At 48.9% G+C, this 16,112-nt stretch overlaps 1 protein-coding gene across 2 annotated transcripts in view; it reads left to right on the forward strand.

Moving 5' to 3' along the window:
- Positions 1-16,112, forward strand: part of SERPINE2 (serpin family E member 2) — a 57,248-nt gene that overhangs the window by 18,681 nt on the left and 22,455 nt on the right. The window contains exons 1-3 of one of the 2 annotated variants that reach the window (XM_036022792.1): positions 1,770-1,775; positions 2,265-2,272; positions 14,499-14,779. In XM_036022792.1, coding sequence (XP_035878685.1) covers positions 14,521-14,779 — 259 coding nt within the window. In that variant the 5' untranslated portion in view covers positions 1,770-1,775; positions 2,265-2,272; positions 14,499-14,520. Of the gene's footprint in view, positions 1-1,769; positions 1,776-2,264; positions 2,273-14,498; positions 14,780-16,112 lie in introns of those variants that run through there. The other variant, XM_028509533.2, reaches the window with a different exon arrangement.

A 16,112-nucleotide genomic window follows, 5' to 3' on the forward strand; every position in this document is an offset into this window, starting at 1 on the left:
ATCCTCCTCAGGGACATGCCAGTCCACGGCTCTTGACCATTTTCTGATTGGATCGTCGTTGTCCTTCACTGTTGCAGTGTGAGAGTTCTTTACATTTTCTAGATGCTAGTGCTTGTCAGATACCTGGTTGGCAAATATTTTCTTCTAGCCTGTAGCTTGTCTTGTCATCCTCTTTGCAGAGTCCTTTGTAGAGCAGAGTTTGAAGTGGTGTGGCTTATCAATTTTTCCATGTTGGGGTCATGCTTTTGGTATCAAGACTCAGAGAAAAATAGGGTTTCCGTTCCTACCCCGTCTAACGTGTGCAGTGCCTGGTGGTGGAGAGCGACGCCCGTGAAGCAGGACAGACACCGGAGTTAGGGCTCTGGTGTGGGCCACGGGGATGGCCCCGGGCAGACCTGTCCCGCAGTGACTATACGGTGGCGATGGTGTACAAACACACGTATTTCCAGAATGCGAGTTTCCAGAACCACCCGTGGTACCTCCTGACACCAGGCCTTTTAAAGGCACTGGAGGTCCTCTGTCTGGGACCTTTGACCCTGTCCTCATCCCTCTCCCCCTTGGTCCGGTCATACCCGGGTCACCCTCCGGTGTCCCCCCACGTGGCCCTTCCTCCGAGGGCCTCCTCAGCCCTGTTGACACTGCGGAGCAGCCACTCCTCGTCGGGCAGCGTTCTCCCGAGCCACACAGGATGTTGCGCCACATCCCCCATCTCTGCCACTGCAGAGTAGCACCCTCCCCGCCCTGTTCAGTGTGACAGCTGAAAATGTCTCCAGATGTCGCCAGAGGTTCCCCGGGGGACAAACCCGCCGGGCCGAGAACCGGGGCTCCAGACCACCGGCTCCAGGAGAGTTGGGGCCGGGCCCATTTTCGGGCATGTCCTCAGCTCAGCACGGTGCCCATCTCATGGGTGCCTCCCTAATATCTGCGAGGTAGGTAAGTGGACAGACTGTACCTAACCACCTAATAGTTTTTGACATGGCAGCCCTGGAAATAGCACCCTGACGTCAAATGAACTAAGTGGGTTTAGTTGGGGACTTAGCCCTAGAAAGGTACAGGAGAATATGCGTGCCCTCTTCCTTCACACCCGGACCCCCCCCACCCCCGCCACCAGCTGACTGAGGTAAGGATGCATGAGTCTTGAGCTCCTGCCTGATGAACGCCCACACCCTCCCTCAGCACTGCCAAAGCAGGGGCCCTCACCCCCTGGTGAAGAAACCTCCGTCCTTCCCAGGGCTCCCACTAACGCTGAACTCTCCTTCTGAGAAAAAGAGGGCATTGCAGCGGGCAGAAGGGGGTCCCCTGCAGGAGGTATTTTGGGGGTAATTTGGCGCAGCGTGACATTGGAGACCCAGTTTAACACTCCACTCACCTGCTAGGTGTCTTTCCCTCTGGAGCAGGGCCCTGCCCCCTTTTCATGAGCGAAGGGAGGAAAGTGGGCATTTGGGCTCCGTTTTGCTGAACTAATTAGTTCAGAAAGTTCCCAGGGAGTAAGTACAGTGGCCGTAAGAATAATTTAGGGTATATGTGTGCATTTTAGGGTTTTCTCTGTGCACCTGGCGGTGCTGGTGCCTGAGCCTGAATGATAAAGCTGGCTTTTGGTTCAAAAAAAAAAAAAAGGCTACAGGGGTGGGTGGAGGGGAGACCAGGCAGTGGATGGAGGGGGGGGGCGGGGGGGGCGGTCAGGCCCACAGGAGGCCATGACTGGTTCTGTCCCCTGGTCCCTGCTGCTGCCACTTTATGGGACAGATTTCAGGGGTGCACAGAGGATCCCCAGCGTTAGGGGGCTGGGGTTTGGCTTCCCCCTGTGAGGAGCAGCTGCCTGCTGAGTGGGCCTGGTGCGAACAGACACCTGCCCCGATGCCCCGCACAGGAAGCTCGGGTACCGCAGGCCTCCCCACCCGTTTTCACCCGGCCGGCCGTGAGCCCAGTTTGATGAGGGGGCTGATGGAGCAAGGCTTTCATTACTGCCCTGGCCCGTGTGGCTTAGGTGGTTGGAGCATCATCCTGTGGACTGAAAGGTTGCCGGTTCGATTCTTGGGCATGTACCCAGGTTGCAGGTTCGATCCCCAGTGGGGTGTGTACAGATTGATGTTTCTCTCTGCCCACCCCTCCTCCTTTCTCTAAAAACAAAAATTAAAAAACCTTTTTTTTAATCTTTCATGACTGGTAATGCACGCCCCTCCTTTGGGAAGCCACAAAAGGGGGTCTGCTGGGTCCCTTCCTCTCCCATGTAGAGGAGCCTGGATGGAAAGTCCCCCCGGGAGGAGCCACGGTGGCGGTTGGTGTCCGTGCAGTGGTTGCTCTCACAAGAAGCCGTCTGTGCCTTCACACTGCAGGCTGGGTTCTAAATTGAGGAAACTCGGCGCTGTCTCCGTGTGGCAGCTCGGGGGAGAAAGGGAAGGTGTGCCTGCCCGGGCGCCGGCAGGGCTTCTCATCCTGGGCACCAGCGCCCCGGGCCAGATCACGCCCAGTGGCGGGGAGCTGTCTCGTGCATTGTAGGATGTTTAGCAGTAACCCTGACCTCCACCCCCTGGATGCCAGTGGCACCTCTGCCCAGGTGGGACAACCAGAATGTCCCCAGACATGGCCAGATGCCTCCTCGGGGGGCGCAGAGCCCCCCTCCGAGGTAAAAACCACGGCACTAGAGTAACAAACATTCCCTTCAATTCTTGGGCCTTGTAAAGCTGTGGTCACTTGTTTACTCCGAGCATTTGATGATCTAAGCACCGGAGCGAGAGGTAGAAAGAAGGCAGTGTTCCTTCGCTTTTTCCCCGGTTGACCCTTTAAACCCCATCACAAGAGGCAGCACGTCGGACATGCTGGCTACGAAGGTCCGTTTCAGACGGCTCTTCATCTGCTACAAGCTGCACGGTTTGGGCCGGTTAAGTAAATTGTTCCGGACCTCCGTCTTCATCATCTGTAAAATGTAAATGCGCACGCCTGCTTCCTAAGTTGAGGGTTCGGCCACGAGTTGAATACAAAACCTCCAGGTACAGGGACTGGCATGTGGTAGACATTCAATAAATCATGGCCATTATTTTTGAGGACTTAAGACTGTATTCCACGAGTTTTAAGCAAGTTGGAATTTTTAAAGTTAGCAATAAAGGTTGCCACTACCTAAAATAGTAATGAGATCAGTTTATGTCCACTGAACTACAATTTATTTCATAAACATCACTGAGTTCCTACTGTATACCTGGTACTATGCTAAATGCAGGGAATTTTAAAAAGTCAATCAACTGTAATCCCTGACACTGGATATATAATATACAGGTTTAGTCACATGAATGGTTCAAGTCATGGTGCATCAAAACAAAACTCTGAAGCCCTGGCTGGCATAGCTCAGTGGATTGAGCGCGGGCTGTGAACCAAAGTGTCAGAGGTTCGATTCCCAGTCAGGGTACATGCCTGGGTTGCAGGCCACGGCCCCCAGCAACTGCACATTGATGTTTCTCTCTCTCTCTCTCTCTTTCTCCCTCCCTTCTCTCTCTAAAAATAGATAAATAAAATCTTTAAAAAACAAACAAAAACAGAACTCTGCACCACTCACTGAAAAACTCAGTATGACATGGGCTGTGGGTTGTCATGGGCTGAAACATTCATTTTCGCGTGGATAAAGGGCTCTCACTATACTGTTTCTGAACGCTTTCTGCTTTTCCAGTAACTGGTTTTTTTTAATTCAAGTTTTCTGACCCAGTGGCTGAAGCACTGTTTGGGGGCTCTGTGGCCCTCTCTGTCCCTCCTGACTGCACATCTCAGCCGGCCTGAGGTCCCGCTGCTGCGTTTTTATAAACAGAAAAGGGTGGCTTGTTTTAGGTGATCTTTTGCTGTAGAAATTTTGAAATATAGACAGGACCATATAAAGAATAATCGTCTATATCACATTCCTACCATCAGGAATAAAAGTATCTAGATAATATCTTGATATGCATCTTTCTAGTCTTTTGTGCTTGTGTCTTGTTTTTACATAGTTATTTAGACCACAGCTCTCTTTTCTCAATTAAGATATATGCAGAACATGTTACCTTTGTTACCTTTGTGAAGCGGTGTTAGAAGGACATTGCGAACTGACCCTTACTGTCGGGTGGCATAGACCGTGGGCTCCCAGACGTGTTCCTGAGCTGAGGACAAAGTGCCAGTGGTTCACTGAGGAAGGGCCCCTAGGCGACATGGAGAGAGACGGGGGGTGGGGATTAGAAAGGGGAGCAGCCATTCCAGGGGCGCTGTCAGGTGAAGCCCCACCCTCAGTCTAACCACCCTGCAGAGCTCTGCTGATCTGGGCCACCTGTGTTCCCTGGTTGGCGGGCAGTGGCTGCTGGCCCTGGGGTGGGGTGGGGGTGGGGGGCACAGGGGAGTCGTGTATGTCAACTCCTATCCACTTAAAGCCCACTAAAAAAAATGGCTTCCACGCAAGCAGCAATTCTCTGAAGGTGGCAGGTGCAAACCGTTAGCAACGAAGTGCCAGACGAGAGGAGAAGTGTGCAAAGCCCGTGAAAGGTCACCCACAGCGTCCCTTCCGTTGGGAATTCAGGTTGCGATGATCATTCCTATTGCAGTTCTTTACTGCAAAGAATATTGCAGTGATTTCACTACTAGAAATAACTCCACAGTGAACATTTTTAGACCCAAATCCTCTTGATTATTACCTTAGGGTTGACTGATAGAAGGGCTATTACTGTTCCAACAGGTAAACACATTTTTAAGATTATGTGTGCCCAAAATTGCCTTTCAGGAAGACTTTTATTAATTCACACTTCTAACACTTACGCCCCATCTTTTACTAGCAACAATCTAGAGAGTATTTATCTCTCGCCTATGAACTGAAGACCCATCAACATCACTTATTCTGAGGAACCAGGAAAATCATGTTCATGGTCCAGCTTTGAGTATAGACTAAATAATATCTCAAATACGATTTTTGAAAGGTATCCAGCTGCTATGATGGACAAAAACAACTTGCAATTTATTAAAGTGTTTATGAACTCATGATAGTTTTTTTATCGTGTATTTTTATAAGTACTACAAATGTACTTAGTCATAAAGTACTGAATACTTTTTCATGTCTTTAAAAGGCTCTACCTCCTTTTAAAGATTGAGAACTACTGGTCAGTATCACTATGATGTCCCGAGGGGTCACTTGTGTATTGATCAGGAAATCCCCTGTTTGAACTGTTGTTACCTTAAAGATTTGTCAATAAGGAGGTCTGTCGGACTTGATACCATAAATAAAACAGATTTAGCGATTGAAAAACATGTCTCAGCCTCATTAAAGGTTGTTTGGAACATACTCACCCACCTCTCCCCCGCCATCACGATTCAATTCCTCCTTTCTCTCCCAGAGACATCAAAACACACCGGCATTGTCTTATTCTCTGTCTCCAACAGTCTCAGGAAGCTGTAAAGGCACAGACAGGACCTGATCAAAATGGAAGTACTGTTTGATCCATTTTTTTAGCTTGACCCTTGAGACTTTCTAAGTCGCCGTTGGGAAAAAAAAATCGGGGACTATTTCAGGCGCTGGGCACGGCGGAAGACAAGCAGGGGAGCCAGCATTTACGCTGAGTCGGATCCTGTGCCAGGTTCTGTCTCTCTCTGTTGGTGCTCATGAAATTCCCACGGCCACCCTTGGAGTCCGATTTCTTCTATTTCAGGAGAGAGCTGAGGTTGATCAAGGTTCTGACCTGCCCTGGACCTCTTGGTTGGTAGAGAGCAGAGCTGGGGTTTGAACCTTAGGTTCATTTTCCCTCACCCTTAGAGGAAAGCGGACTAAATGCCCCACAGGCTTGTATTTTAAAAGACAAGCAACTAGCAAAGCCCCAGCTACCTTCTTCTTGCTCCTAGCCTCCCCACTGCACCCCCATGGAGATTTAAGCATGAATAATGCGTGGATGGCAGGCATTTGGATGTCAGTGAGACTATAGCTAGCAAAACGTGTGTCTCTGCATTGAAGGAACCTTTTAGACTTGGCGGCCACACATTTCAGTGGGTGGGCCTTTCTTTCCCGAGTCTTCTTCTTAGGTTTGTTTTTGGTAAAATTCATTCCCATCGTAGATCAAGTCATACACGCTGACGTTTGATAAAAATGTAAGAGGGGATTCCAAGAGGTCTCTCTGCCACTCCCCAGGAACCTGAAGGAGCACAAACCACCACGGCGGTCACTTTGGTCAGTCGGCACTTCCTGTCTCTCCTCTGAGGTTGGGAAGGTGCTGACTCACTCTGATAACACTGCCCACGCTCCCCAGGGCACCAAAATGCACTTTCGTTTTGCACGTTCATCTCTCTTTCTGCCTTAGGAGAATGTGGTAGGCGTCTGGAAAGGGAAGGCGGGTTGGGGTGGCTGCGTCTCAGGAATGCCTGCGGAGGTCCGAGGGACCAGAGCCCTCTCGCCATCGCAGGACTGTGTTTGAGGCTCAGCGCCAGCGGCCTGTGCATTCACAGCCCCTGTCACTCTGCAGATCGGCCTTCCTCGCTGTGGGCCAACCCCTGAAAGTCTCTAGAATGCCCCTTGGCAGACACCCTGGAGAGTCAGAGCTCGGCCTGTTGGTAAAGGTGTTGGTGAGACACATTTGGCTCGACTGTCGGCGGGTCAGTCCTACTTAAGGCCACTCAGGCTCAGTTTGCAGCCTAATACCTTTCCTTCACGTTTATTTCTTTGGGAAGAAAAACTGTCCAAACCCCACCCCCCACCAAAACAACAACTGTTGGAAGATGTCATGATTCTCACATAATCTGATGCACTGTTTTCTCTACCTGCTGTGGGAGGAATGGTTAGTCCAAAGATGGCATAATAGGGGCTCTCGGTCCTGAGAATGAGGATCCTGGAAACTCAGAGACCAGAAGGATATCAAAGCTTTCCCAGTCCTTGAGAAAATGTCACCTTTCACTAAGGGGGCAGGGGCTGGTTGTCATACCTTCCCCCGCCCAAGATACATCGGGGGACTCTCCTGGTCATGCTGTGTGCCAGCTCATTTCAGACACTGGCGTAGTTAGCAGCCCATTCTTAGAATGACACTCGCTGCCTTCACGGGAGGATGATCTGTTTTGATGAGTCTGGCCCCACTGTAATGCCCAGCTCACTCCCCAGTCTTTTCATCATCCAGTGTGCCTCCCTGGGGCTCCAGGGCTGTGGGAGGCGCACCGATTCATGGGTAAACAGCCCATCTTTCATCATCTGAATTTCAGTATTTGGATATGGTCCAGAGAGTGATGTAAACGCATTTCGGGCTTTCCACATTAGCAATGCTCGGTATTCCCAGCGTTACCTTACAGTTTTATTAGGAGGGCAGACTCAGATTGTGGTCTCTAACTACTGTCTCCCACTAGACGGCACCAGAGCCCCCTAGGGACGTGGCTGATCCCACCTGGGGCAGGAGGTGTGCAGGATGAGCCTGCAGGTCACACAAGAAGTTCAGGGGCCAAACTGAAAAGGCTTGGCTTGAACATTAGTAAGGGCAATAACATTTAAGTGGATCGAGGCCTTTAAAATGTTTTTTTAAAAACATGAGTTTTTATACTAAGAAAACAAACAAAACCCCTATGGTCAACTCTAAAAATGCTGAATAACCAACTTATTGTTGTGAGAACAATATAGGGAATGACTCAAGCATTTATCCTGCCTTTGCTGTACAAACTGAGCCTCAGGATAACCCAATAGTTGGTTATGGGAAATTTCCTTTTATAGAAGTGCTCCAGCTAATGAAGAAGGAAAGTTAGAATTAGAGTAGCACCATTAGGCAACCCCTAATAATACTCTTAAGCAATGATCGTGAGTAGCTGCTAAGGTCATACACACACACACACACACACACACACACATACACAAGTAGCCACTGTCCCCTTCCAGCACCAGGTACAACGCCTTTAAGAAACATTCTCACAAAAAAAGAAATTTGAGTCTGATCCATCTGTAGAGTGGAGGTGACAAAATTTCTGCAAAGAGCCAAGTAGTAACTGAGTTTCTGGCGTTGCTGGTCGGATGACCATGCGGTCTCTGTCACAACTCATTTCTGCCACCTGTAGGAGCTCGGACGCAGCCACTGACAAATCAGAGAGTGCGGCCAGACCTGACTCAGGAGCGTGCAGACCTCTGCTCCAGCCCGCCAATGGGCAGGAAGCACAGGAGACAGTGTCACGGGAACGCAGTCAGCAAAATCTAGACCGTGGAAAACTCAATGGGACAAATGGCCTGGTTTCTTCAACCAAAGTTCCAAGGAAAAAGTTAAAGACACCAGGAGAAGATTTTTTTAAAAGACAAGAGACCTATCAACCAGTGTATGGAGCTTAGTTAGCTCCTGATTCAAATAAACTATAAAAATATACAAGAGAATCAGGGAAATTTGAATACCATCTAGATATGTAACATATAAAAGAATGATTGATTTTTGAGTGGGATAATGATGCTGTGTATGTGTTTATATAAAGATAGGTATAGATGTATACGTGTAATACATTCCATAGGTTTAGAGTATGTCAAAAGTATTTTAAATTATATGGTGTCTAGAATTTGCTTCAGAAGAATCTTTGATTTTAGAAGAAATAGAATAGAACCATGAGTTGATAATTATTTTATTTGGATATTGGGGGGTTATTTTATTTTTGCATATATTTGAAGTCATTCATGACATAAAGATTTTAAATACATAGATAATAGCATGCATCCCTTTAGACATTTTTTAGAGAATGAAAGGGATTTCCCATGAACTAGACACACTCGGGTCCTCCTACAACAGATGCGAATCGTCGGGCTAAGCGACGGAGCCCGAAGAGTCTTTCTAGTGTTTTCTTTTCTCCCCAGACTGTTTACATCTTATTTGTTATAGTAAATAGAGCTGACATTATCTCATTAGCTCGTGTGTTGTATATAAAATATATTTTATTTTGTAAAAAAGAATTTATTAGGTTGAAACGAAGCTTCCCCTTTTGTGGCTGGCTCTGCTCGTCTCCCGTTGTTCCACATACTGGTGTTTATTCAGGGTAGGGGTCTGGCCACCGTGCTCCACAGCGTGGAGAGGTGGCTTAAGTGTCGGCAGCAGGGAGCGGAGGGAGCTGCCTGTGGTTCACGGGAAAGCATTGCCCAGTCCCTAGGGCGTGGTTGCTGCACGGCATGTTTGCCTGAGCAGTGAGAACTCCACGTTACCACAACTCCCATTCATTTTCGTTTTTCCTGAGAACAACTCAAAATCTAGGTTGCACGTGGCATCTTCTCATTTTGAATCGCTTAAATATTTTTATAATGCCTTGTATTCTACACCAAACATCTTGAGCAGCTGGATTAGTCCCGTGGGTCAACCTCTGCTTTAGCATGCACCAACGGTGGGTCCCCAAAGAAGACCCTGTGGGCACCAGGGTTCTGAACTGCCATGGCCCTGGGTGTCCATGAGCTTTCAGTCTGGTAGGGAGGGGAAAAAAAAAACATACTTGTAAAACAAAGTGAGAGGTGCAGATAGGAAATGCTATGGGAATTCAGAGAAGGAAGTGAGTAGCCCTATCAGGGATGATGAGGCAAAGTTTCCCATCAGTCTTGGGAAGGGCTGGGGGAAGCTCTGGTGTTCGGTAGGTGGAGGGTAAGGGAGAGAAGCAAAGTCTAGGTGTGGGTAAGACTGAGGACTAACAACAGGAAATGCCCGGGGAGTGGGGGGGCAGTGTCCAACAAGCTGCCCACAGGCCACACACAGCCCAGGTTGGCCAAGAGTGTGGCCCAACACAAAATCGTAAATTTACTTAAAACCTTTTTTTTTTTGCTCATCAGTTTTTCCTTAGTGTTTGTGTATTTAATGTGTGGCCCAAGACAACTGTCCTTCTTCCAGTGTGGCCCAGAGACGCCAAAAGGCCGGACACCCCTGCAAGAGGAGAGTTGGTAGATTTCACAGACTAGCGTTTCCTAGGCCAGGACAGTGTTCAGAACGACCAGGTGAAGACACGCAGCCAACAGTGAAAGTATGGCACTGATGTCTGGCTGAGGACTTGAGCTACAGGCTTGTGCATCTTGTCTATGGAGCAGTGACAATTGAAGTCAGGGAGCAGAGCGGGGAGAGGGGTCTGAGAAGAGTGCGGCCCTGCCTGCCATTGGCGAGTGGTACGTTTATAAATGTAGGGATGCGCCCTGCGTCTGGCGTTCACAAAACTGCCAGCAGTTATTCGCTCCACTAAATCTCACTTAAAGCTCGAAGTAGTGCCCAGTCACTTCACACACTTGTTCCACTCTGAGAAGGAAAGGTTTGGAGCAGGAGAAACCAGAAGTTTGTGGGGGGAAAAGAAACCCACATTTGGAAGGATGCGCCGGTAATGATGGCTTTATTTATAGGTTTAGGATCTTCCTCAATGATGGTTTAAGCTAGAATCTTTTTTTTGTTTTTACTGTTGTGAACAAATTATTCAGGAAATGGAAACATATTGATGCTATGCAATACAATTGGGCAACGTTTTTATTCTTTCTTATTTGAAAGTTTAAAGTATAATTTCTTTTATTTTTTAAACAAATTTTTAAAAAGATTTTATTTATTTATTACTTATTTAATTATTTATTTTTAGAGAGGGAAGGGAGAGAGAGAGAGGGACATCAATGTGTGGTTGCTGGGGGCCATGGCCTGCAACCCAGGCATGTGCCCTGACTGGGAATCGAACCTGCAACACCTTGTTCGCAGCCCACGCTCAATCCACTGAGCTACCCCAGCCAGGGCTAAAGTATAATATCTTTTAAAAATAAATAGAATGTTAAGTATGTTCTTCCCATAATGAGGATCTGCTTGTCCTCTAGAGACTAAGCATTTCAAAGCCTGATAACGCCAACAGTTAGTCCATGGGAAAGATCGCCTATTTGAACGTGAATATGCATCTGTATTAGGAATTTCATAGGCCTGGAGTAACTGTGGATCAGTGTCCACTCTCCTGGCTACGGAACTTTGGAGCGAAGTAACAGCTTAGTCTTCGATGTGTACACAAGCCAGGTGAGTTCAGACGAGTGAGCATGTAGCCTAGGCAACTGAGTCCAAGAAGAAGCTGTGCCCAGAACATCCATCAAAACTAGCTCTGAGTCCAGGTCCCACACAGCTGCGACACTGTCCCTATGCACGATTATGAAACTGCACTGAGACAGCTCCCACAAACTCCCCAAACCCAAGAAACCAAGGAAAACACCCGTGGCCGCCTCCCCCCACTTCATCATGGAACTGTTCTTTCAGCCGAACTTCCTAACCGAGCAAAATTCTGCTAAATGAGATGGCTGTTTATTCAGAAGGTTGTCTTTGATGGCTCTTAAGATATTGGAACTGTGACATTTCTGTCTGTTCCGGATCCTTAATACCTGTTTTACAGCCTTCTACATAAATCTATAACATTGAGGTGAATCCACTGTCAGTGATCAGAGGCAAAGCCAATTTGATGTCTTTTACGAGTGTGCAGATTCGAATATTCATTCAACTATTTGCTAATCCGGGGGGAGTTCTCGTGCAGGCTTGAGGGTACCGATGACACGGCATGCCGGAGGTGGGGGCCCCAAGGGACTGTGATGCAAGGGCCAGTTCAGATTGATGGAGTTGGCGCCAGTCACCGGATGTGACCATTTGTAACAGAGATCATGCAAATTGTTTTAGACTTCTAATGGCTTTTTAGTATATTTCGTTTTAAAGAATACATTTCTCTCAAAGGAAGGAAGGAAGGAAAGAAGAGAGGGAGGGAGGGAAGAGGGAGGAAGAGAAGACAGACACAATGTCTACTTTTTAGATAAAATGAGTGAAGCTTCCATTATCAGGATCTGGAAGCTCTCCAAAGTCCAGCAGCCTGAAAGAAATGCGAGGGGTTGTTGGAGTACTATAGCCGGTCCTAGGTGCCAAAGTCAAACTAGGCCACACTGGCCAGAGGAGAGCCCCCAGTAGGAGCGTATGTAGTTCACTCACCTGTTTTGAATTTAGACAGGCTGCCTTTACACAATTATTTTACTAAAAAGCTCCAGAGAAACTCTGAATGCTCTGTATTTTTTTAAATGTGCTTGTTTCACAAAATGTTAAAAAAAAAATGGCAAGCTCACCTGGAATGCCGGCCTGGTGGTTCACCTTGTGGCCCTGTGCATGGGGGTGTGGTGGGCGGGGAATTCTCACCACCAGCCCTCTTCCCACCCCAGCGAATGTCCCCCCCCTTGGGAAATGTTGGCGTGAACAGTGGGGCTCGGGACTCAACACAAACATTTTCCTGGTCCCACTCAATAAATGTAATTCAGGTGGCAATGAAAAATAATTAGCAAAAATAGGATGTATATAAGCCCTCAGGTTTAATTTCATGTGTATTTATTGAACACCTACTATCATCTGGAGGTGACAGGAAGTGAGCACGTAGAAAGGAAGGTGAGGATGCACCAAATGCCAGTTTCGCCTGATGCTGCCCCAGTGCCCTTTCTTTTTTTTCCTTTTTTAATCTCTAAAGTCCGACCCACTTCATTTTCTATTACAGTTTACAGTCAGTGTTACTCTGCGTTGGTTTCAGATGCATACATAGCATGGTGGTGAGAAAGTCATGTGCCTCACAGAGCGGCCTCCCCGCCCCGATGTCTCCTGGCCCCGCACATAGTTATTACGATGTCATTGACTGCATTCCCTCTGCTGCAATTTACATCCCTGTGACCGTGCTCTGGCCACCAGTTTGTACTCCTCCATCCCTTCATCTGTTTCATCCGGCCCTCCCAACCCCCCTCCCCTCTGGAGATCATCCGTCTGTCCTCTGTGTCTGTGAGTCTGTTCTGTGTTTATTTTGTTCTGTATGTTCGACATATAAGTGAAAGCACATGGTATTTGTCTTTCTCTGTCTGACCTATTTCACTTAGCATAGTACCCTCTAGATCAGTGATTTTCAACCTTTTCCATCTCGCGGCATGCGCTAATTACCAAAACTCTACAGTACACCAAAAAATAGAGTTTTTGCCGACCACACAAGAAAAAGGTATGATTTTGATTGATTCACACAGGATGGTTATTGTTGTGTTGGCTATTACCACTTTTCTTGACAATCTAAGGGAAAAGAGGTCAGTGCCCTTGACTGAAAAGTCAGGTATTGAATGTTTTAAAAATTCCTGTGGCGCACTGGTGGAAAATTGCTGTTCTAGATCCACCTGTGCTATTGCAAAAAGTAAGATTTCCTTCTTTTTATGGCCAAGTAATATTCCATTGTGCTTGTACACCACAGCTTTCTATCCACTCGTCTCCTGATGGGCCCAGCGTCATGTCTTTTCCCTGGAGCACACAGACCTCATTTCCCCCTTGCTCCTGGGCACCCAGCCCCGGAAGACCCCCCCTTTCTTGTTCTCTGCAGTCACACCCAACCTCCCCCATGGGAGATGCGCTTCGCAGGGGCTGCATCTAGAAGGGAGGAACCAAAGTAGCCACATCGCGAATTCTGCTTTTGTTTTACCAGCTGCCACTTTTAGGTCCTTATTAAATGAAAGCATTTGCTTTTTCACAAACACATGTGTATTTCCAAGAGAGCTCAAGGAAGAAAGGACATTTTTTTAAAAACCCTATAATTGTAATTGAGCATATCAGGGTAAACAGTGCCATCCTCACAATGGACAAATTTACCAATTTTTTGCCCCATCATAGGTTTAGGGGTGTCACTTACATGTATTGTAATAATTCTTTAAGAAATGAATATGTTCATGTGAAAAACACAAGTATACGATGTATAGATGTATAAGAAAACAGTCATAGCAACATGGGTGGTTTTTCCCTTAGGGTGAAATACAAGAGCCCCACCAGGCTCTCAGGCCCTTCAGGATCCGGCCCCTCCTCCTTTTACCTCGTCCAGGTTCCTTAAGCCACAGCCACCGAACCTCTCATACCAGGCTTGTTCCCGCCTCCGGGGCTCTGCCCTGCCATTCCGTGTGTCTGGCATGCCCTTCCGAACCCTGCCCAGCGTATCGCTGGGTCTGCTTCTCGCCCTTGTGCTCTCCCCGGGTTGCCCCCCCAGCACAGGTGGCCTCCCCGACAACAGCCCTGTCTTGTATTGCCCCGCACCAGCCTGTCATTCGCTGGCATCACTGTGTCAGTGTCCTGGCCCTGGTCCCCCTCCAAAGTCACTTCAGTGCTTCCTGGTTTGCTCAGTATCCTCTGTCTCCCTCTAGAATGGAAGCTGCAGGAGGCCAGGGGGCTGACCATCTGTGTTGCAGTTGAACGCCCAGCCCATAGACAAGGGCCTGACCCATAGTAGACGATCAGTGAGCGTTGGTTTAATTGAGTGAGTGGTGGTTCTGAGTAACAAATAACAATGAGAGTAGCGGCTGGCACATCCCTGGGACTTACAGAGCAGAAGTTCCCTCCCTCTCCCTCCTCATCCCCCTAACCACATATGGTCAAAACCAATGTAATCTACGTGGTTCTGTCGTCAGTATGTTAAGATGGTATTCAGTTATACGGAGTACAGTAAATCCTACCTGGCTGAGTAAAAAGTAGTCCCCAAAGTGCCCATTTAAGCAAAGTTTAAATGCTCTTTTTTTTTTTTCATCTGATCTCCAGGTGGGCCTTGCCAGCAGGAACCATGTCTTGGCAATTCCCCTTCGTGCTCTTGGTCGCGGTGACTTTGCCCTCCGTGTGCCTCCAGTTCAACCCTCAGCCCCTGGAGGAGCTAGGCTCCGACATAGGAATCCAAGTGTTCAGCCAGATCGCCAAATCCCGGCCTCAGGAGAACATCGTGGTGTCCCCCCACGGGATCGCCTCCGTGCTGGGGATGCTGCAGCTGGGGGCCGATGGCCGAACGAAGGCCCAGCTCACCGCGGTGATGAGATACGGCGTGAAAGGTACGTGTGCGGGGGCCGCCGGGCTCTGGCTGCGGGGCCTGGCCGGGGGCCTGCGTCAGTGGGTTCCTTGCTGGGTCTTCTCTTAAAGCCCCAGAAGCGAGTGGAGCAGCCAGGTGGGTTGCTTTCCCTGGCACCCTCCGGGGCTCTGGCCACGTCCACTCTCGGGCACAGATGTGGCGCTGCTGGCAGGTAGGAGAGCCAGGTTCTGGCCTTTGCTCTGTAGCTTTGGGTCAGTCCCCCCCCATCTCTCAGTGTTCTCAGCCATGAAAAGAAAACTGCCCGTCTGCCCCACCTCCGTGGCCTGCAGGGCTAAAAAGTCATCATGGCTCAGAGTGCACTTTTAAAAACGTCACCTGGGCAGGTGAGTGAGCGTGGCCATGGAAGGCAGCATGAGTTAGCCTTGTGGCAATGGGACTGTCCTGCATCTTGACCAAGGTGATGGACACGTGACCTACTTGGGACATAAAATGACACAAAGCCACGCACGCAGTGCAAGTCTGAGTGAGCCCTGTGGGCGGTCCCAAGGGCAGTTTCCTGGCTGGGGCACTGTACTGTGGTCATGCATAATGTCACCAGTGGGAGAATCTGGGTGATGGGTACATGGGACCACCGTGTACGCAACTTCCTGTGAAGCTATAATTATTTCGAAATAAAAGCTACACAAAAAATTTTTTAAGGCAAGTCCTGTGGAAAAGGCTTGGTTTTCTTGAAAGAAAGCCCTGTTTTTAATCACCTATTTACACCTAACTGAAGGGCTTCTGTGTCCCAGCACTGTGGCCTTGCTGTAGCTCAGGTCTCCTCCCCCAGAGTGACCGTCCCCCTGCCCCTTCCACCCTGTGGGGACGCGGGGGCAAGGCTGGCTGCAGGGCCTGCAGGGCTGTGTGCCCTTGAGCCAGTCACCTCTCACGCCCAGGTCTCAGTCACTGTGTTGGAAAATGATGGGTTTTTCCTACCCATGTTCCTGCACTTCTGCTGGCCACGACGTTCTGGGATTCTTGACTCGCGCTGATGCCCTCAGCTGGAGAGGAAGACAGGGAGGGGGGTGTTCGTGGGCTGCAGGCCCTGTGGCTGGTGTCCCCGGCACAGCCTGCGGAGCTGCGGCACCCCGTGCCTAACCAACCGCCCTGCTCTGGTGACTCGGGGTTCAAGTCTGCCCAAGTCTGCAGTTTGTTCACCTATCGGCAGCCTGGAAAGACTAAATGCCTGGAACTCCCTGTTCCGCCCCTTGCTTGGAACTTCAGAAACTTTCGGTGACTGATCACTGCACAGCGGATCACTTCTGGAATGCAGGGTCTATCCTAGGGGCCATCCTTCAGCCAATCCAGTTCCAGAA

Source organism: Phyllostomus discolor, chromosome 4 (genome assembly GCF_004126475.2).
Source record: "Phyllostomus discolor isolate MPI-MPIP mPhyDis1 chromosome 4, mPhyDis1.pri.v3, whole genome shotgun sequence".
Classification (NCBI taxonomy): Eukaryota; Metazoa; Chordata; class Mammalia; order Chiroptera; family Phyllostomidae; genus Phyllostomus; species Phyllostomus discolor.